The sequence below is a fragment of the Charadrius vociferus genome, unplaced genomic scaffold (genome assembly GCF_000708025.1).
Source record: "Charadrius vociferus isolate BGI_N301 unplaced genomic scaffold, ASM70802v2 scaffold370, whole genome shotgun sequence".
Taxonomy (NCBI): Eukaryota; Metazoa; Chordata; class Aves; order Charadriiformes; family Charadriidae; genus Charadrius; species Charadrius vociferus.
In genome coordinates, this window is record NW_009646744.1 from 2,438,107 (window position 1) to 2,454,402 (window position 16,296).

A 16,296-nucleotide genomic window follows, 5' to 3' on the forward strand; every position below is an offset into this window, starting at 1 on the left:
GCCTGTCTCGGGTAAGGTGTTAGCACCGCAGCGAGATCCGTGGGGAGCTTTGGTCTCCCTCATTACCACTATTAATATCAGGACCTGAGAAGTTTGCACGACCTTAGAATCATAGAATAGCTCAAATTGGAAGGGACCCATAAGGATCAGCGAGTCCAACTCCCTGCTCCTCACAGGACTACCTATAACATTCCCAACGTTGCCATGAGGAAGAAGCGCCGTGTTACTCCTGCATCCATCACTGGGTGGAAACCAGAGAGGCCTAAAGGAGCTACGGCACTTTTATTAAATGAATAATACAAACGAATTAAATGAATTCAGTTCAGTGCAAAACTTCTACGGATATTCAGCTTATGCAGAGCAGTTTCAAATATTTAATACAAGCACTAGAATAATCATGAGTCGCCATCCAATATCACTCTGCTGCTGAAACACCACTTCTTAAACATTGTTTCATCTCCAAACTGTCTTGAAGTCTCACTGGTGTATTTTTAATCAGAAACCACCTCTGCTGATGATATGTCCGCCTCTGGATCCTGCACTATCTTCCAGGACTGGCGCGTTACAGAGAAATAAAGTGGGAAGTCAACCAGGAGGCCTGGTGGGTGCCATGATGGTCGTTTTCCTTTTCTTTTAATAGTTCTGATTAACCTTTGTTAGGAAATCAGCCACCTTAATCTTGGGAAAAGAGGCATGTTAATGACTGCACCAATTTGGTGAGTGTTTTAAGTTTTATATTCAATTTTATTTTTTGCATGGAGCGTGAAGAGGAATAGTATCAAGGACTGACGTGCTTCGGAGGTACATCAGAGTCCTCTGAACATTAACAGAGCTCTGCTCTGAGCACTCCCTGCTGGGAGTTACAATCGGGTTTAAGAGAAGTTAATTGCTGATGAAAACATGAAAATGAATCGCCAGTACAAGGTTGGCTTTAGTCGCTCTGGGACTGGGATTCTGAGGACAGGGGATGGGAGAGGCTCTCCTGCTCTCAGCTGTTACACACTGAATATCGCATCTGTGCATCTTCTACAGCCCTCACAAGGGTTCCTATGGCCTTTGATGGCTCAATAGCCATTGGAGGACACATAAGGAGCATGTCGAGACTTGAAGAAGGAAGGGTGACGCACAGATACCGCAGAAGATGTCCACATCCCACAGGGATGCTCACTGATCTGGGGTGATTTTCAGCACTCGCTGCTTTAGCATTTCCTGTAGCACTGGGGAAGGAAGGAGAACTTAACTGGAGATCACCCGAGACCAAGCAGCTGTTAGCTGGGGAACTTTCATGTCTTTCTCAAATGGAGAAATTTTTCTTCTCTGTTCTGAGCCTCTCCCACGTCTTCTCAGACACGTTCTTGCCCAACATTGCAGCTCCACAGGCATTAGCAATTCCCATACAATGATGCGCATGTGTGTAATTGGGAGGAGAAATGGCTAAGCAAGTAATTAGGCAAGCAAACTGTTTACAGATATAAAATAACCACCACTTTTCAGACACCAAGTTCAACAAAGAAATGTGTATTAGCAGCGTGCATGTAATTAATCTATTAACTAGTGTTTTGGTGATGTATTTCTAAATCTGTATTTACTCAAGCACGTAGCAATCATTTGTATATTGCACTGGAAAAGGTTAGATGCTGTCAGGTAAAATTCATCATATTATAATCCCATAATTAGCCACATTTTTTCTTTTTACATATTTCTGTTACCACGCAGTAACATTTAGGGAGATTGGTGTCTTTGTTTTCCAATGTTTTCCTCTTGCACAATAACAGAAATGTATGTCGGGCTGAGGAAACAGATTTATTTTCCCCAGGGTTAGAGAAAATCTCTGTGATTTCGAAGTCAGAGGTTATTTTGCTGAGCCCCACAAGACTAAAGACTATTTTTATTCTTATAAACATATTATTACAGCTCAGGCGGATTAATATGTAAGAGCTCATGATGTTAGAGATCCACAGTTTTCAGGATCAAATAAAAAAAAATGTACAGGTCTGGGGATGCACTGTAAGAAGAACATACTCAAAGGAAAAAGCTCAATTTCTTGAGTTGTTGGTTTTTTGGTTTTTTTTTTAATTGAATTAAAAAGAGTAGGTAAACACCCCTCAGTGTCTCTGTCACCTCCACGCAGGGACCATGGAGGACCCACTACGGGCCAGTACCCCAGTTCAGCTTGTCCTTTACGCCAACACTTGCCTCGCTGAGCAGAGGAATTCCCGGAGCCCCTCCGGCCTCATCCCACCACCGCATCCCTGCGGGTCCAGCACCCGCAGTGCAACCAGAGCCCGCTGGCCCAGATGCTCAGTTGCGGGATGCGGTACAGCCCCATCCCGCCACGGTCCCCAATAAGCAGCCGAAAGCGAAGGCGTGTGCTGTACGGGATCACGCCGTCTGTCTCACCCTGTCGTCTTTTGTCTGAAGGGATCCCAACGCTCATTTCTGAACTTATTTTGCACTTCTCCAGCTTTTTGCTGCCGGGAAGGCTGCATTGCATGGCGCAGTCACACTCCCCCCTGCTGGCTGCTTCTCCGAAAGCAGGGCAGCATCAGGAAAAGCAGGGAAAAAGAAATTATTTTAATACCTAAACTGACGATTATTTTTCTTCTGGGTATTACTTAGAGAAAAGTTGTCCTCCGCAATGATGGTTTCATAGCACCAGCTAGGTAAGCTTGATTGCCAGTTAAAATACCTCTCTCTGCCTGCAACATTGAATTCTTTCTGTAATACAACTTCCATTTAATGCTTTATCTGCTCCCCCACCAGCCGAGTCCCAGGCAGGGAGCGGGCAGTGCTCCAGGCAATGCCATGGAAGACAGCGGGAACCTCTTGTTCTCACAGCCACCACCCGCCCGGCAGCAGAACGCATCTCATTTGTACTGTGCTACCCATAATACTCGCACAGAAATGAGAAGGGACAAGTGTAGGGCTTTTCTGGGGCAACCTGGTCAAGAAACCACCCAGTCCTTTCTCCTGCCTTTCTTTTAAAAAACAAGCTCCTTCTGCAAATCAGTTCCACCCAGACCAAGGATGGTGTGGAAAGATCAGCCATGTTTCTGAGGCTCCTCCGTCTGTTGACACGTGCCTCCACGGGTCACCAGAGGTGAGCACACACTCCCCAGCGTCACCTCCCCATGCAGGGCTCAGGCCCCTGGGACCCTCCAGCCTGGATGGGCAGAAAACTTCCTGAGTCAGCAAAACTCCCCTAAACCTGTCGCATCGGCACACAACCACTAAGGACCGGGGAAGAGGGAGAGTCAGGCAACAGCATCCAACCTCTTGCAAGGTTTTTACCTCCAGAGTGAGAAATCAGGCAGGGAGCTGGCAAAAGGAGCAAGTCAGGACTCCCGGAATGTTATATTCAGGAAGATTGTACTTTCATCTCCATCTTTCATTGGCCGTGAACAGTTGGAGCGTGCAGCATATAAAGTATACAGAGCTGCCCCGGGGCTTTCCACCACTTATTCAGAGCCAGGTGGATATTGAGACTCAAGTATTTCCATCTTATTACTGTCTGGAAGGACCATCTTCATTTGGTTCCAGGTAGGAGAGGAGGTCCCAGAGAGGCCCATCTGCACAGCCCGTTAGCTGACGGCTGTTCCTGCTGGTTAGCCCGCGGCAAGCTTTCGGTCAACGCTAACCACCACCCAAACACCTTATCTCAAACCACACAGCCACAGGAAAGCACTTCAGATGCTGCCACCTCCCCCAGAGTCACCGCACTGCTATGCGTGAGCACGCTGCAGTCACCCCCGTATAAAGTCACATATCTTAAATTAAGCTACACCTAATAACAGAGAGCCCCAAAGGCCAGGTTGGACGGGGCTTGGAGCAACCTGGTCTGGTGGGAGGTGTCCCTGCCCATGGACAGGTTGGAACCAGACCTTTAAGGTCCCTTCCAACCCAAACCATTCTATGATTCTATGATTCCATGAAAGTTGCCTTGCAAATTGCCCCGATTCCGCTAAGATAACGTCTCACGGAGCCTTTTCGTCATTTTGGGGTAGGATCCAGCCCAAACCCTCTGTACTCAGATAGGATCAAGGACACTTTCCCTTCTCCAGGGAGCACCTAGTCAAAGGCAGAGAATCTTTCCCATAAATGACACTGAAAATGTAACATCACTGCTTGGGAGACGGTGGCTTAATTTCTTCACGATGCCCTTTACTTCCACCTTCTTTCCCTCCTCAAACGACGCGGAATATAATTCTCCTTTCCTGAACATCTGGCATTCCAGCTGTTGGGATTCACAGTCAGCATGCATTAGAAATTAAAACCTATTCCAGATTAACTGGTAGAACTTGTCAGCTAATACTGAAAGGACAATTTTCAGCCGTTGAAAACACTTTGTACCTTTTTGAAGATAATCAGCTGTTCTTTGCCCCAGTGACTGCAGCTCAATAACAGTCACCCTGTTACAATTTAATTCGGAAAATCAACAGAACTATTCAGAATAAGCATGAGTTAACCTTAAAAGATACATCCTAAAGCGAGTCATCGCTGCCATGTAGGTACTTTTGAAAGTCGTATTCACTGTGCCCCACTTGCAGAGGGGGAACAGCGATGTGGAGAGCAGAACCATTTTCCCCTCTGACAAACAGTAAATCAGTGCCGGGACAGACAGGACCTCCATCAGTCGTCACAAGTCACCATGTGACACTGGAAGATGCGAGGCAGCAAAGTGCTAGCAAAAATATACATCATAATTCCACTGCCTTGCAGAGCGAGCTGATAACGACTATCGGCTTGGGGACCAACGAATGCAAGAGGCTCCTAATTAATGTAATCTGCAATTGAAATATTTCCGCGTCCTTGGTACATCTGTGAACCTGAACTTCAGCTCTTAACCCCAACAGCTCCCTTAAACAGCTTAATCGCATCCGTTTCAACGTTGTTTACAGAATAGTACAAAGTGATTAAATCTGGTTTCATTTAATCTTTAATAAAACCTCAATGAGGGCACCTCAATAAGGATAGCACGACCTTTGTATTTTCATTTTAATAAAGATAGGAAATTGCCAAGATTAGTGATTTTCAGTGTTAATAACTTAACGAGGCAATAGACCTTGTAATTAAAAATAAGTTTAAGGAGGCTGCTAAATTATTTTGATAATGATTTAAGGACCAATTACAGAAAAGATGTAAATTCTTCCCTTTCTAATTAGATATATTGGAAACAGCGAAGCTGGGAAGTTTTGGAATTAACCATTTTTTATTACAGTGAGGACACTGATATGCTCTGTATCAGAAAAGTTTAACAAAAACCAGAATAGGGACTCCTCCTTAAAGGCCACTTGATTGTAAAAGAAAAGGTGGAAGAATGATGTTATTAGTTCTGCTGCTTTGTGGTGGCTGAGATATACGGCCTTGAAGATTACTGCTCTATCAGCCTTACATGAGGATTTAGCGCTCCCATAAAGCTCCTCAGCCTTATAAGACCCCAAAACGCAGCTTCGGTTTGGCTTTGGGACGGGAGAGGAAAGCTGCGTGGCCCAGCAGGTACCGCGGTCTCAGGGTGTTGTAGTAAAATTGACATTAACTAGGAAAATTAAATTAAAATGTAATTGAAGCAACCAAGGAAACCTGCTGCTGCTCAAGTCCTCTCTACTGCCCCAACCCTCTTTAATTATTTACCTAATATTAAAATAAGAGAAATAGTAACTGGATATGATTTATCCACAATTCAATTAAGGAACAACCCAGGAGACAATGTAGCGTTGTTGATAAGCAGCGGATTCCTGGTGAGAGAGTGGTGAACTGTGGGCCTGGTCAGCAAACCCAGAAAACCCCCTGGAATTGCCAAGATCGGAGGAGAAGTGGGTAAAAGGTGATTCTGGTGGGGGGAGATCGCGACCACCAACTCATTGACCACCTACCACCGACTCCAAATAGAACAATGGAAGAAGACGACAGAGTCTGTGCACTAATTTACATAGGAAGCGAATAAATCTCAACCAATCATTAAAGAGAAAAGCAACAAATATGTATTAACTGCTTGAATATGTAATAAGCAATGTATAAAAGTGGAGATTTTTGAAACTAAGGCGTGCTCCCATTTCGGGATGAGCACCCCATTTCTGCGCATTAATGGAATAAACTGGGAAATACCTCTGCTCTGGGTGTTATTGGCTTGCACACGGGGTAAAGAACCCAGATTTGGGACAACAAGGGGACCGCGCACACAGCATCGCTGCAGCACCACCCCTTAGCCTCCCCGGTGAGCCCGCTCAGGGATTTTCCTTCAAGAAAACAACCACAAAAAAACAACCCAAACCTCAAATCCTCCGGCCCGGCTGGCGGCTCAGCAACAAACAATGTTATGCTGAGACAGCAGTGACCAGTCGCTACCTGGACTCTACAATGTAAAATGCTCTTGTTTGGACTCGGTTTTACAAGACAGTATAATTCCAGCTTTTTGAGAAACCATAATTAACAGTTTGCTGCTCCAGAATGGGGAACGTTCCCACCTCTGTCCTAAACGCCCCCATCGCTCGCCTTGGGCCAGCTCTGGCACTGGTGCGGCTGTATGGTAAACCAGCTCAGTGCCCCAAAATGACTCTGAAAATCAAGCCAGGAAGAAGAAAGATGAAAAAAGAAAGAGGGATTGTTTTGCTGGGTTAGGAACCTTCCTGAGCAGAGGAGCGTGATGTGGCGAGGGGAAGCCAGAGCCTCCTCTCGGGCACTCAGGGACTCCCAGTAACCCAACCCCACCACCGGCCATCCCCACAGGACCGTCCCACCGCCCACCTGCAACCTCCACCTTCCTGATGGAGCTCAGCCTGGGAGGACCGCTCGTTGCCTTTCGGAGCACAAATAGCTGCCGGATCCCACCGCCCTCTTCACCCCAGCCCTGGGCAGCATCGCTGCCTCCAGATTTAGGCAGAAAATTGAGGTCCACGCGAGTACCAGGTCACAGCCAGATTTCTCTTTGCTCAGCACACCAGCTTTTCACGGACAATAAAAGCCAGTAAAATCTCACCCTCTATGGCTCATCGCAGGTTTCCTAAACTGATCCTGACTCGGAAAACCCCTGACCAATGTTTTGCCCACCTCAGCCTGCATCTGTACAGCTTCCTTTTTGGAAACCAAGCAAAGATTTCCCAAGCCTGAGTTATAACCGTAAGAGCATCCCCCTTCTCCTTCTAATATTAGTAGCAGTCTGTGCTGGAGCCACAGAAATATCCCTTTTGCCTTTCTATTATTTTTGTAGCATTTAAATTTATTTAAGAGCTATCGTGTTTTTCATCTCCACGTTGCAAATTAATTTTCCATAACTGAAACCACCCTGCCCAGATAAAGCTTTCTCTATTCACCCTGTATACAACCGAGCAGCAGCCAAGGACAGTTGACTTCGCTGAATAATATGCACTGGTGCTAAATGAAAATTAAACTATAAATATTTTAAAATACCTGATTTCCTGGATAGTAAAAGTGAAATGTATAATTTGTTTAAACTATCCTATTCATTATTTCTTTCTTCGTTTCATAAAATCCAACCAGTAACGAGAACCTACATAAATAGAGCTTCAGCTTTCATCTTGAGAAGTTTAATCAGAAAGCTCTTCAGGAATATTTTATTCCTTTTATCAGAATATTGATGGAAGCCATAATTCACCTTAATGTGAGAAAGTTTCCTTTCTTCAGTAAAGAAATTCATCAGACATTTCTTGTTGGTAAGATCTGACATAAATCTGCTTGCTTTTTCCTCTATTTGATCTCATCACTTTATGAATTTTTGATTGCCTGCTCTTAATTTTCCACAAGCAAATTCAATTAAAGAAATTAAAAAACAGGAGTTCAATCCTGATTACCTCATCAGCAAATGGCTCTTTTATTGCACAATGGATGACATATGCCCCACTCTCCTGGTGCTGGTGGAGCCTTTATAAAACTGGATCACGAGAAACCTTTCCCTCTTTATTGGCATTACCAGGGAACGGCGTTATCAACTGCCCAAGTCAATTCAGCCAGGCACTTCCCCTCTTCGGGCAACAATCCAAAGGCTATTGCGAAGGAAAAAAAAATCCTGGGGGAAAAAAAAGCGTCGAAGTCATTGTGTGCATTTCAGATCTTCCATCTGTACAAGGGTGCGGTCCCTTTTTTACAGTACGAAGTTGACAAAATGACACACAAGTGTGCTGGAGAAGCAATTCAGCACCACTGTTAAGCCAGGCTGGAGGGGATCGCTCACTTTTTTCTAACTTTGTTTCCCGTATTATCTCGCTACAAGCGAAGGTGAGCAAGTATACGCCGCGTTGCAGGGACCCGATGGCACGATGCCTTTGGCAACAAGCTGGTTCTTTACCATTCACCTTTTCAGGACACAAATAACCAGCATTAATTGGTCCTGTAACCTCTATGTTATGCTGGCATTTTTAGGTGAATGCTGGGGCGGATCAGCAGTGGACAGGTTTTAAGAATAGTGATATTCCACAAAGATCATTCTTTACATTAATTTGCTTAGCTGCATCCACAAACCTTCTGCTTTGGTATGACCAAACCCATTTCTCAGGGCAGCTTGCTACAATCACTGTCAACCTGATGGAGCAAAATTCACCCCAAGTACTTCAAATATATTACCACCCTAGAAGTGAATCCATTTAGACAATTCCCCAAATGAAACCCGCTGTTTAAAGAACTTCAAGGGATTCAAATTCATGTTAATTCCCTGTGAATTTAAAAACACTCAAGTAGTACCATCAGTAAAGGGGCTTGTTAAAAATTATTTGCATAAATATTAAGAAGAATTTTTTTCTTACTTGTGAGATAAAGAGGACGAGCGCAACAGGTAGAATGAGCAAAGAATAACTGCTCAGCTTAACCTCTCAGAGAGAAGTACCTGGAGTGAGGCAAAGCTGCACTCCGCTGGAGAAGACACCCATGTGAGCCATGATTTCGTGACCTCAAACATCAGTCACCTAACTCAATCCATTTCAGTACTGATACGACTATCCAGAGCAAAAGGCTCAAGATATGATTTTCTCCTCTAAGGTAACCTCACGCAAGAGCATCTTCAGAGAAGACAGCTAAATGGACATTTCAGAAGAGAATTTATTAACATTTTGCAGTACAGCCAAAGTGAGTTGCAGTCCATTAGGCCTAAATACCGTTAGGTGTACCTAATGAATACTAAATCTGTGGGTATTGTCACAGAACAGCTAAACATAAGGGCATTTTAAAACGCAACGACTGCAGAACAAGCTGCAAAGAAGCAGGTTTAGTAATTGAGTTGATGTTAGGCCTTTGACAGTTTTCCCTAAAAAGTTCCCCAAAAGCAATTCGGCCATTAGCCGTGTGCATTCCTCCTCCAGCAAAAGTTAGGGGGATTTAAAAGAGCAGGTTTGTTGGAAGGAACAGCTCAAAACCTGGAAAGTTAATAAATTTCTCTCCCTACAGACATGTCTTTTCACAAGGACAATTAGAGGGAGGGAAGGTAGGAAGGCGGGCAAAGAAACGCAAGATTTTTCCACCAACATATTAACATATAGTCTTAAAGAGGACATTGTTATTCGTTCAGAAAGCCTGGAAGAAAAACATTTAGATTGGTTTGACTCAGCCAGAGCTCAGAGCTTTGGAAGACATCCAAGATGGAATAAGGTAACACATCTATGAACTCCGGAAATCAACAAAATATGCCTTATTCCTACTAATTTACGTTGATGTTAGTCTTCTGTATTTTTTAAACAGTATTCCAGCTATTAGAGTCAGTCAAGTGGCTGAAAATGTAACATATGCCTCGATGGCCTCATTCACTGGATGGGTTGGAGAGAAAATAACATTTGAAATGAAACTTTCGACATGGCTATCTTTGTATTTCTGTGCTGCCGTGCGCTTCAGTACCTCATTCAGGGTTCTGTGTAATGCCTGTGGTACCAAGCCAAAAGGACACACAAGTGTTCCATCAAGTCTGAACATACCATTCTCCACTGTCAAAAATCACTATACTTGATGAATGTTATTTATGGAGAAAGCTATTGAACTTGTTGGGTGCGAAAACATTAGCCATCTTCTCCAATTCCAACTTTTATACATACTAAAGGAGCTTTGCAAAGTAACCTTGTCCCTTTGGATCTTGACCGCAGCCATGTTATGCCCTAATGTGGGTACACTCAGGTAAGTTTCAAGTATCTTCCACAAGAATTATTAATTGTCCAACTTAGGTAAAAAAATTACTTGTTAAAGAATTTATTAATTCCTACAGATTAAAAGATTTCATTTAAGCCTTGCTATATGCCCTACATACCGCTTAACAGATGCATAAAACAAAACTCTACACCCCTACACAGAGTAAATTTAATCAGTAACAGAAAAGATGGTTTTGAATGAGTTATTCAATCCGAAGCATAAGCAAGCGCTTTATCGTCAGGTACTGTGTAAAAGCAGTGAAACAGTTACAATAAAAAAAAACACAAGCTGATTATTGTCATTTATTTTAAAAACCTTATTCAAAATATTAAGTGATACAAGTCCAAATACAATAAAAATTACTGCAAGAAAAGAGTTTTGGGATTATTTTTTTTTGTGCTTTACTGCTTGTGGTTATGAAAAGAATGCATTTAACAGTACGACTGCGAACTTTTAGCACTTCATTCTTAAGATAGTATCATGCCTTCAAACTCCTCATGCCAACAGCTGTAAAGTTGATTTTTTCAAAATGTTATGTAACTACTTGAATACCAAGTCATTAATTATGGGGTTCTGATCCACCATTATTTACATATTTATCAGTTTGAAAACTAAATCACAAACAGAATGTACAGAAAACTAAGATTTTATATTTTACAACTCATGAAAACATAAATAATGAAAGTACAAAAGACAAGGTAAAAAAACCCAAAAAAACCTACTGTACCAGTAACTTGATTTACACTAATGCATAAATGTTTATCAAAAATTAGAGTGCACTGACCACAGACTGGCAGCCTCCCACACCATTACTTTCACCTGCCTGTTACCTGGGTCAGAATAGTAACAAAATAAATCATTCTTACATATTCAGTCCTCTCCCATTTATAATATAGCAAACCACATAACAATTTCCCAACTGTCTTAAAATTCAACAGAAAGCTTTGATGTATTAACAGCCTGTCAGCTACCTACATTTTAGTAAGATTATTCAACAAGGCTTATTTTCCATTCATTAATTACAAAGATAATGAAAGTCCTAAATACCGTTAGAGAAAAACAACTGGACAGTCAAGAAGCTGCATACCTTTACAAAGATCCTGAACATTTTAAAGAAATATATGGTATATAACTTCTGAAATAAAATGGGTTACACAATTATTTTTAAATTATTTACTGCATGAACACATACAGAAATTATTAAATTGCCATGCTAGCTATTCTGCCCAAAAATAGGATCAAATTATGCAATAAAAAAACAATAAAAAAAAAACAAGATGAAAGATTTTTGGCATCAGGATTTAAGCACAGAAAAAAGTAATTATATTTTAAGTTTGCAATATAGTGGGATTTATGAGCCATATAAGTGATTAGCAGAGAGATTATTAATTTGATTTAGTGATGCCAAAGTCATTAATTTATTAGACCTAAAATATTTTATGCTTATTTTTTGTATTATCACTATCAAGACTGCTCCAGACAGAAGGGATGATGCTTAATGAATGGAAAGAGCACTAATTATTAAACTCTGTATCTTTATAGTTGATATAAAACCTGACCAAAGTAGCAAACAGATGTATCATGCCCTTGATCTTCCATGAGATTTAATCTCAAAAACATTCAGGTCACAGAGAGTACATCTCATTTCAGTACAAGCAGCGTATTTAGAATACCTGAATATCATTACATGACTAGGCAGGCAAAGAGTGATAAGTTCAGCAAACTCAAATCACAGTGCTTTCAAAATACATAGTCATTAGTTATTTTCAGGGAAGGCATTGCTTCATTAACATTTTGGTCTAAACGATGATATTCTACTGTCCTAGAACACAGGCCATCCCTCCATCTTCGGCTCTGGACTAGTAAGAAGATCTGAAAGAAAAAGCAGCCAAATTACATAATGCTACGGAGAAACATTTTCATTTTGATAGAGAGCTCAACAGTTCTATTGGTATCACAGTTCTACCCCTTCATCCTGGCAATGGCATTACCGTTGCTATAAAGCACTGCACTAGTAGTCAGCCATTCCCATACTGTCCTTGCCATCAAGTCACTTACAGGCAACCTCAGCTGCAGTTTGGCAAAAACACGGCATTCAACCCATTGCTCTTGCTGTAAAGGTAGGTGTGTAGCTTCAGAAGTATGGCGTATACAGCCTATTAAACTGCCCCCAGATGGTGACATTTCTTAGTTTACCTATTCCGGCATTTCACCCTTGTTAAAAATAATTGTATTACTGGTGCTGAAACAAAAGCAAAAGAAGCAGCAATGGTGTAATCTGATAAACTGTTTCTGTGTTACAGCTCAGTGACCCCTTCAGCAGTATCAGCAGAGCAGTTAAAGAGGCTACATGATAAATCAAAGCACTCGAGTGATCAGATTTTCATATGTCTATTATCTTCACCCTACTTATCCTTGTTTCTTACCAACATCATCTAAGAATCCACTTTACTAGACAGGACAGTTATACTGGCAAAAGGGGAACCGGGATGGGGGACAGTAGGGACAGTGAAAGAAAAAGGTAAACCTAAACCAATTTGACTGTTGTCCCAATTTGAGTGTTGTCTCACACAAATACATGCCACTATTTACGTACTTAAAGTACTAGGGTAAGTGCTAAAAAGTAGTATAGCTTTTCAATTACCCAAATGATACTACAAGCACTATTTCACTTATGTAGCAAAGACAAGGCATCTCTTAATCACTTATTTGAACTTCCCTTGAAGTTAAATTTTCAAATGTAACAGTCTCTTCAACATTTTCCCCTATACTCAGCAATGCACATTCCAGGTATGCCGTTGCACTGTAAAGCAGAAGTTTTTGCATTTTTTTCAGCTGTGCTCTTTTCAGAGCCCCCGCAAATCCTCGACCAAATCAGCGTCCTCTACAAGAATTAACACTAAATTCTCCTCCTATTTAAAAACTAACCTATGATTTAATTGCAAATTTATGCATGCATCTGTACAGGGTCTGGCTAGACTAGAGTTAATTTTCTATGATAGCAATATATTCTGAAATAACACGAATCAGGATACTTTTGAGCAAGGCAATGCAACTTCATTTTTAAATACTAAAGCTGTTTCTCTCAACCTTTCACAGCATACCTACCTTCCTCTTATTGTGATAGGTGACATAAACAACAGCTACTAAGAAGGCAACTACAACCAGATGAAAAAAGAAATGACTGTCTTCTTCTTCTTCCAACCCTGTGACAGAAACATCTTTTATCTTCTCATCAAGGGTCTTGATCTCTTCGTTGTAATTACTAATGGTGTCAGGGTCATCATCTTCTGGCATCTCTAGAAGGTCTGGGTTGTCTCTGGAATTCGATGTCATTTCGTAAGGACCATAGTCGTCATCTCCATCTGACTCCATAGTTTCTTTTATGAGGGGTGGTGAACTATTTAGCGTGTCTTTCAAATCTGTTAGAAGATCCTCTTCCTCAATTTTAGTATCTTCAGAAGCATCAACATCCATTTGAGATACTGGACTAGCAGTCACCGCAGGAGAGAGAACATACAGTGGAGAATCTCCTTTTGCTGTAGGTGGTTTTACTGCAGTCATCAAATTGATTTTAGCTGTTGTTGGGAATGCCTCTTTTTTTGTTGGGCTTGCCTCTTTTTTTGGGGGGGGGATACTATGCAAGCTGTCTGTCAAATTTTGGGATCTACTTAGCGTTTCATTCTCACTTTTAGAAGAACTATTCTTCTGAGGCATCTCCATTTTCACAGAATCTGAGAAAAGAATGAGAAACAGTCAATATTAAGCACAAGACACTAACTTCTCTTGTGATACTTCAGCTACAAATGAAAATTATTGCAAGGCATTTACTTTATAGATAAGAAATCATACGATGAACAGGGCATATTTCACACTGCAAACTTTTTAGAATTCACATGCAGAAATACACACTCCTGTACTTTGGCAACTTCAAAAGAGAAGTCTTGAGTAGGACAGGAATCAGAGCTTGGGAAGCACACGCTTTCTATATTAGTATGCCAAAGTGTCCCTGAAAAATTTAGCATGCATATTTTCCAGACTTAGAATTTCAGAGACATGTCCTCCCTCCCTCTGTGGATTTATGGTGTCTAGTAGAAATCATATGTAATTAGTATTTCCTCCATCATCAAACTCTTTCTCCCACCGAATTTGCTGAGGTCTACAGAGGAAGAAGTTCTCAGTAAAGCATTTCCTGCAGTTAAACGTTTTTAATCTTTCACCATTGCATATTTTGCAAACAAAAAATAAGAACACGCTGCAATGCCTCCTTCAGTCAGGACACAAGGTCTTTCTTCCCAGGCACTCATTTTTATTGAATTTATAGACATAGAAAAAGATTTCCAACCTTATGCTAACTCAAATGAAACTACTGAACCACAGCTTAAAAAACAAAGCTGAAGAAAGAACAATCTGACTGCATACGCTCCTGTTGGAAAGTAAGTTGTCAGCAGCAAATTATTATAATGAAATAAGTCAGCAACAGTGCTACGTAACAGTGCACCCTTAGGCAAATTCATAATCTCTCCAATGCTAGGATGGCTTTGCAGAACTACATAAAAAGCCAAAGTGAGCACTAAAACCACATACAGGGCTCATCTTCCTTCTTCTTTATCCAAAGGAAGGTAAAAAAAGATGCAGAGGGAGTTTATAAATAGCCAATGGGTTTCTAATCCTAAGAAAAATAGTAAAGGGCAAACTATTCATGTTTACAGCACGTCACTTCCAGATTCAAATCAGGAGGCACCTTAAAAATGAAGAACACTTTTTAGACTTCCAGTAGACATCATAATTTAAGTAGAAGGACCATACATGCCTTGTATTTCGGCATGCCAAACTATTTTTTAATTTTTTATTTTTAAAAAGTAACAAATACTTTCATTAAGTGCTCCCATGGAGCAACCTGGTTCATTGGAAAGTTACAGACTCTAGAAATGAAGCATTCAATCAACTGCTTGTGTCAAATTACTCATAAGTAAAATATTATACAGGGGACACTGAATCATGTTATTCATGAAACGTATATTTACAGAAGATCAGTTACAACAGACTTCTTGTTTACACGGTACACTTCCAGCATGAATTGCTCTTTAACCAGCTAGAGCAGAGAAGACTCAACTAACCTCACATTACAGTGCCTCTCTGGTAAAGTTTCAAGTCAACTACTTCACATTTAACAGACTTACTGTTGTCAAAGAAATTACTAGCCTGAATTATCACATCAACAATAACTCGTTTAGTTTTTGTACAGCACAAGTTTAGGGAATTCTTATCTCCCCTCAGGAGTCAACCCAGCTAATTGCATACGTGGAGATAAATGAGGAAAGGCAGCTGCAAGATAGTTTCATATTTACAGCTGTTTGGCATGGTATGAGTGAGGTAGATAGACCTTACTGCTACCCTCACCAAACAGACAAAAAGTATTGTCTGAAATACAAACAAGCATAATTTTCCTATAGAACTACACTGCACGTATCCCTGTACTTCGAGTTATTCTTAAACTCATTTTAACATGAAAGATTTAGAAGAATATATGCTTAAATGCAAGGGCCTCCCACCAGCTAACGCTGCAGCTTCAGAATGAGAAAAAATAATTTCCTATTATTCCTAAAATAAGTGATTATTTTTTTTGTTTTAATCAGAGTAGCAAGCTTAGCAACTACACCACAATTGATTTATGATATCCACCCAAAACTATTTGGCATTATAAACGGTGGTTGCACTGCTTACAGTTACACAACACTGTCAGATGATGTTAGCCATAGCGCCTGGACTCCAGAGATGCCTCAGCTTCAGAAATAGATATTAATGTTCAATCATGGTGTCAGAACTAGCAACACAGTCCTCTTAGCAAACACTGGACTTAAAATCGCCTGACAAGGTCAAAATTCGCTTCCGAGAAAACTTACTCTTTAGAAAGCAAGTTGTTCCATGATTTTTAAAAACTCTTGGTTTGCTACAGGTTTCTGTCCCACATCCTGAACCTCTTCCTCCATTACCGCCCACCCATCAGACCAGGTGAGGGGCGCCACCAACGGAGCCGCCTCAGACACACCGACTGACACGCAAGAAAGGAACGGCCAACTCAAACCAGCTTCATTTCCTTCACTAATTCCCCTTCCCTTCACTGCCCAACCAACACCCCATCGAAAACAAAGGCCGTCCCCGCCGGCGGCC

The 16,296-nt window shown here is 41.3% G+C and overlaps 1 protein-coding gene across 1 annotated transcript; it reads right to left on the reverse strand.

Moving 5' to 3' along the window:
- Positions 1-10,398: 10,398 nt before the first annotated feature.
- Positions 10,399-13,848, reverse strand: LOC104291590 (chromosome unknown open reading frame, human C5orf15). The gene is made up of 2 exons (XM_009890846.1): positions 13,231-13,848; positions 10,399-11,994 (listed from the first exon to the last, which is right to left on the reverse strand). Exons 1-2 carry the CDS (start codon positions 13,843-13,845, stop codon positions 11,863-11,865), a joined length of 747 nt encoding a protein of 248 aa, XP_009889148.1. The 5' UTR covers positions 13,846-13,848; the 3' UTR covers positions 10,399-11,862.
- Between the last annotated feature and the right edge of the window lie 2,448 nt (positions 13,849-16,296).

What these genes read in the sequence shown, in the direction of transcription:
- LOC104291590 (XM_009890846.1), bottom strand. Translation starts at nt 13,845, where the DNA reads ATGGAGATGCCTCAGAAGAATAGTTCTTCTAAAAGTGAGAATGAAACG. An exon ending in CCTATCACAATAAGAGGAAG is followed by an intron (nt 11,995 to 13,230) that starts GTAGGTATGCTG and finishes TTTTTCTTTCAG; the next exon opens with ATCTTCTTACTAGTCCAGAG.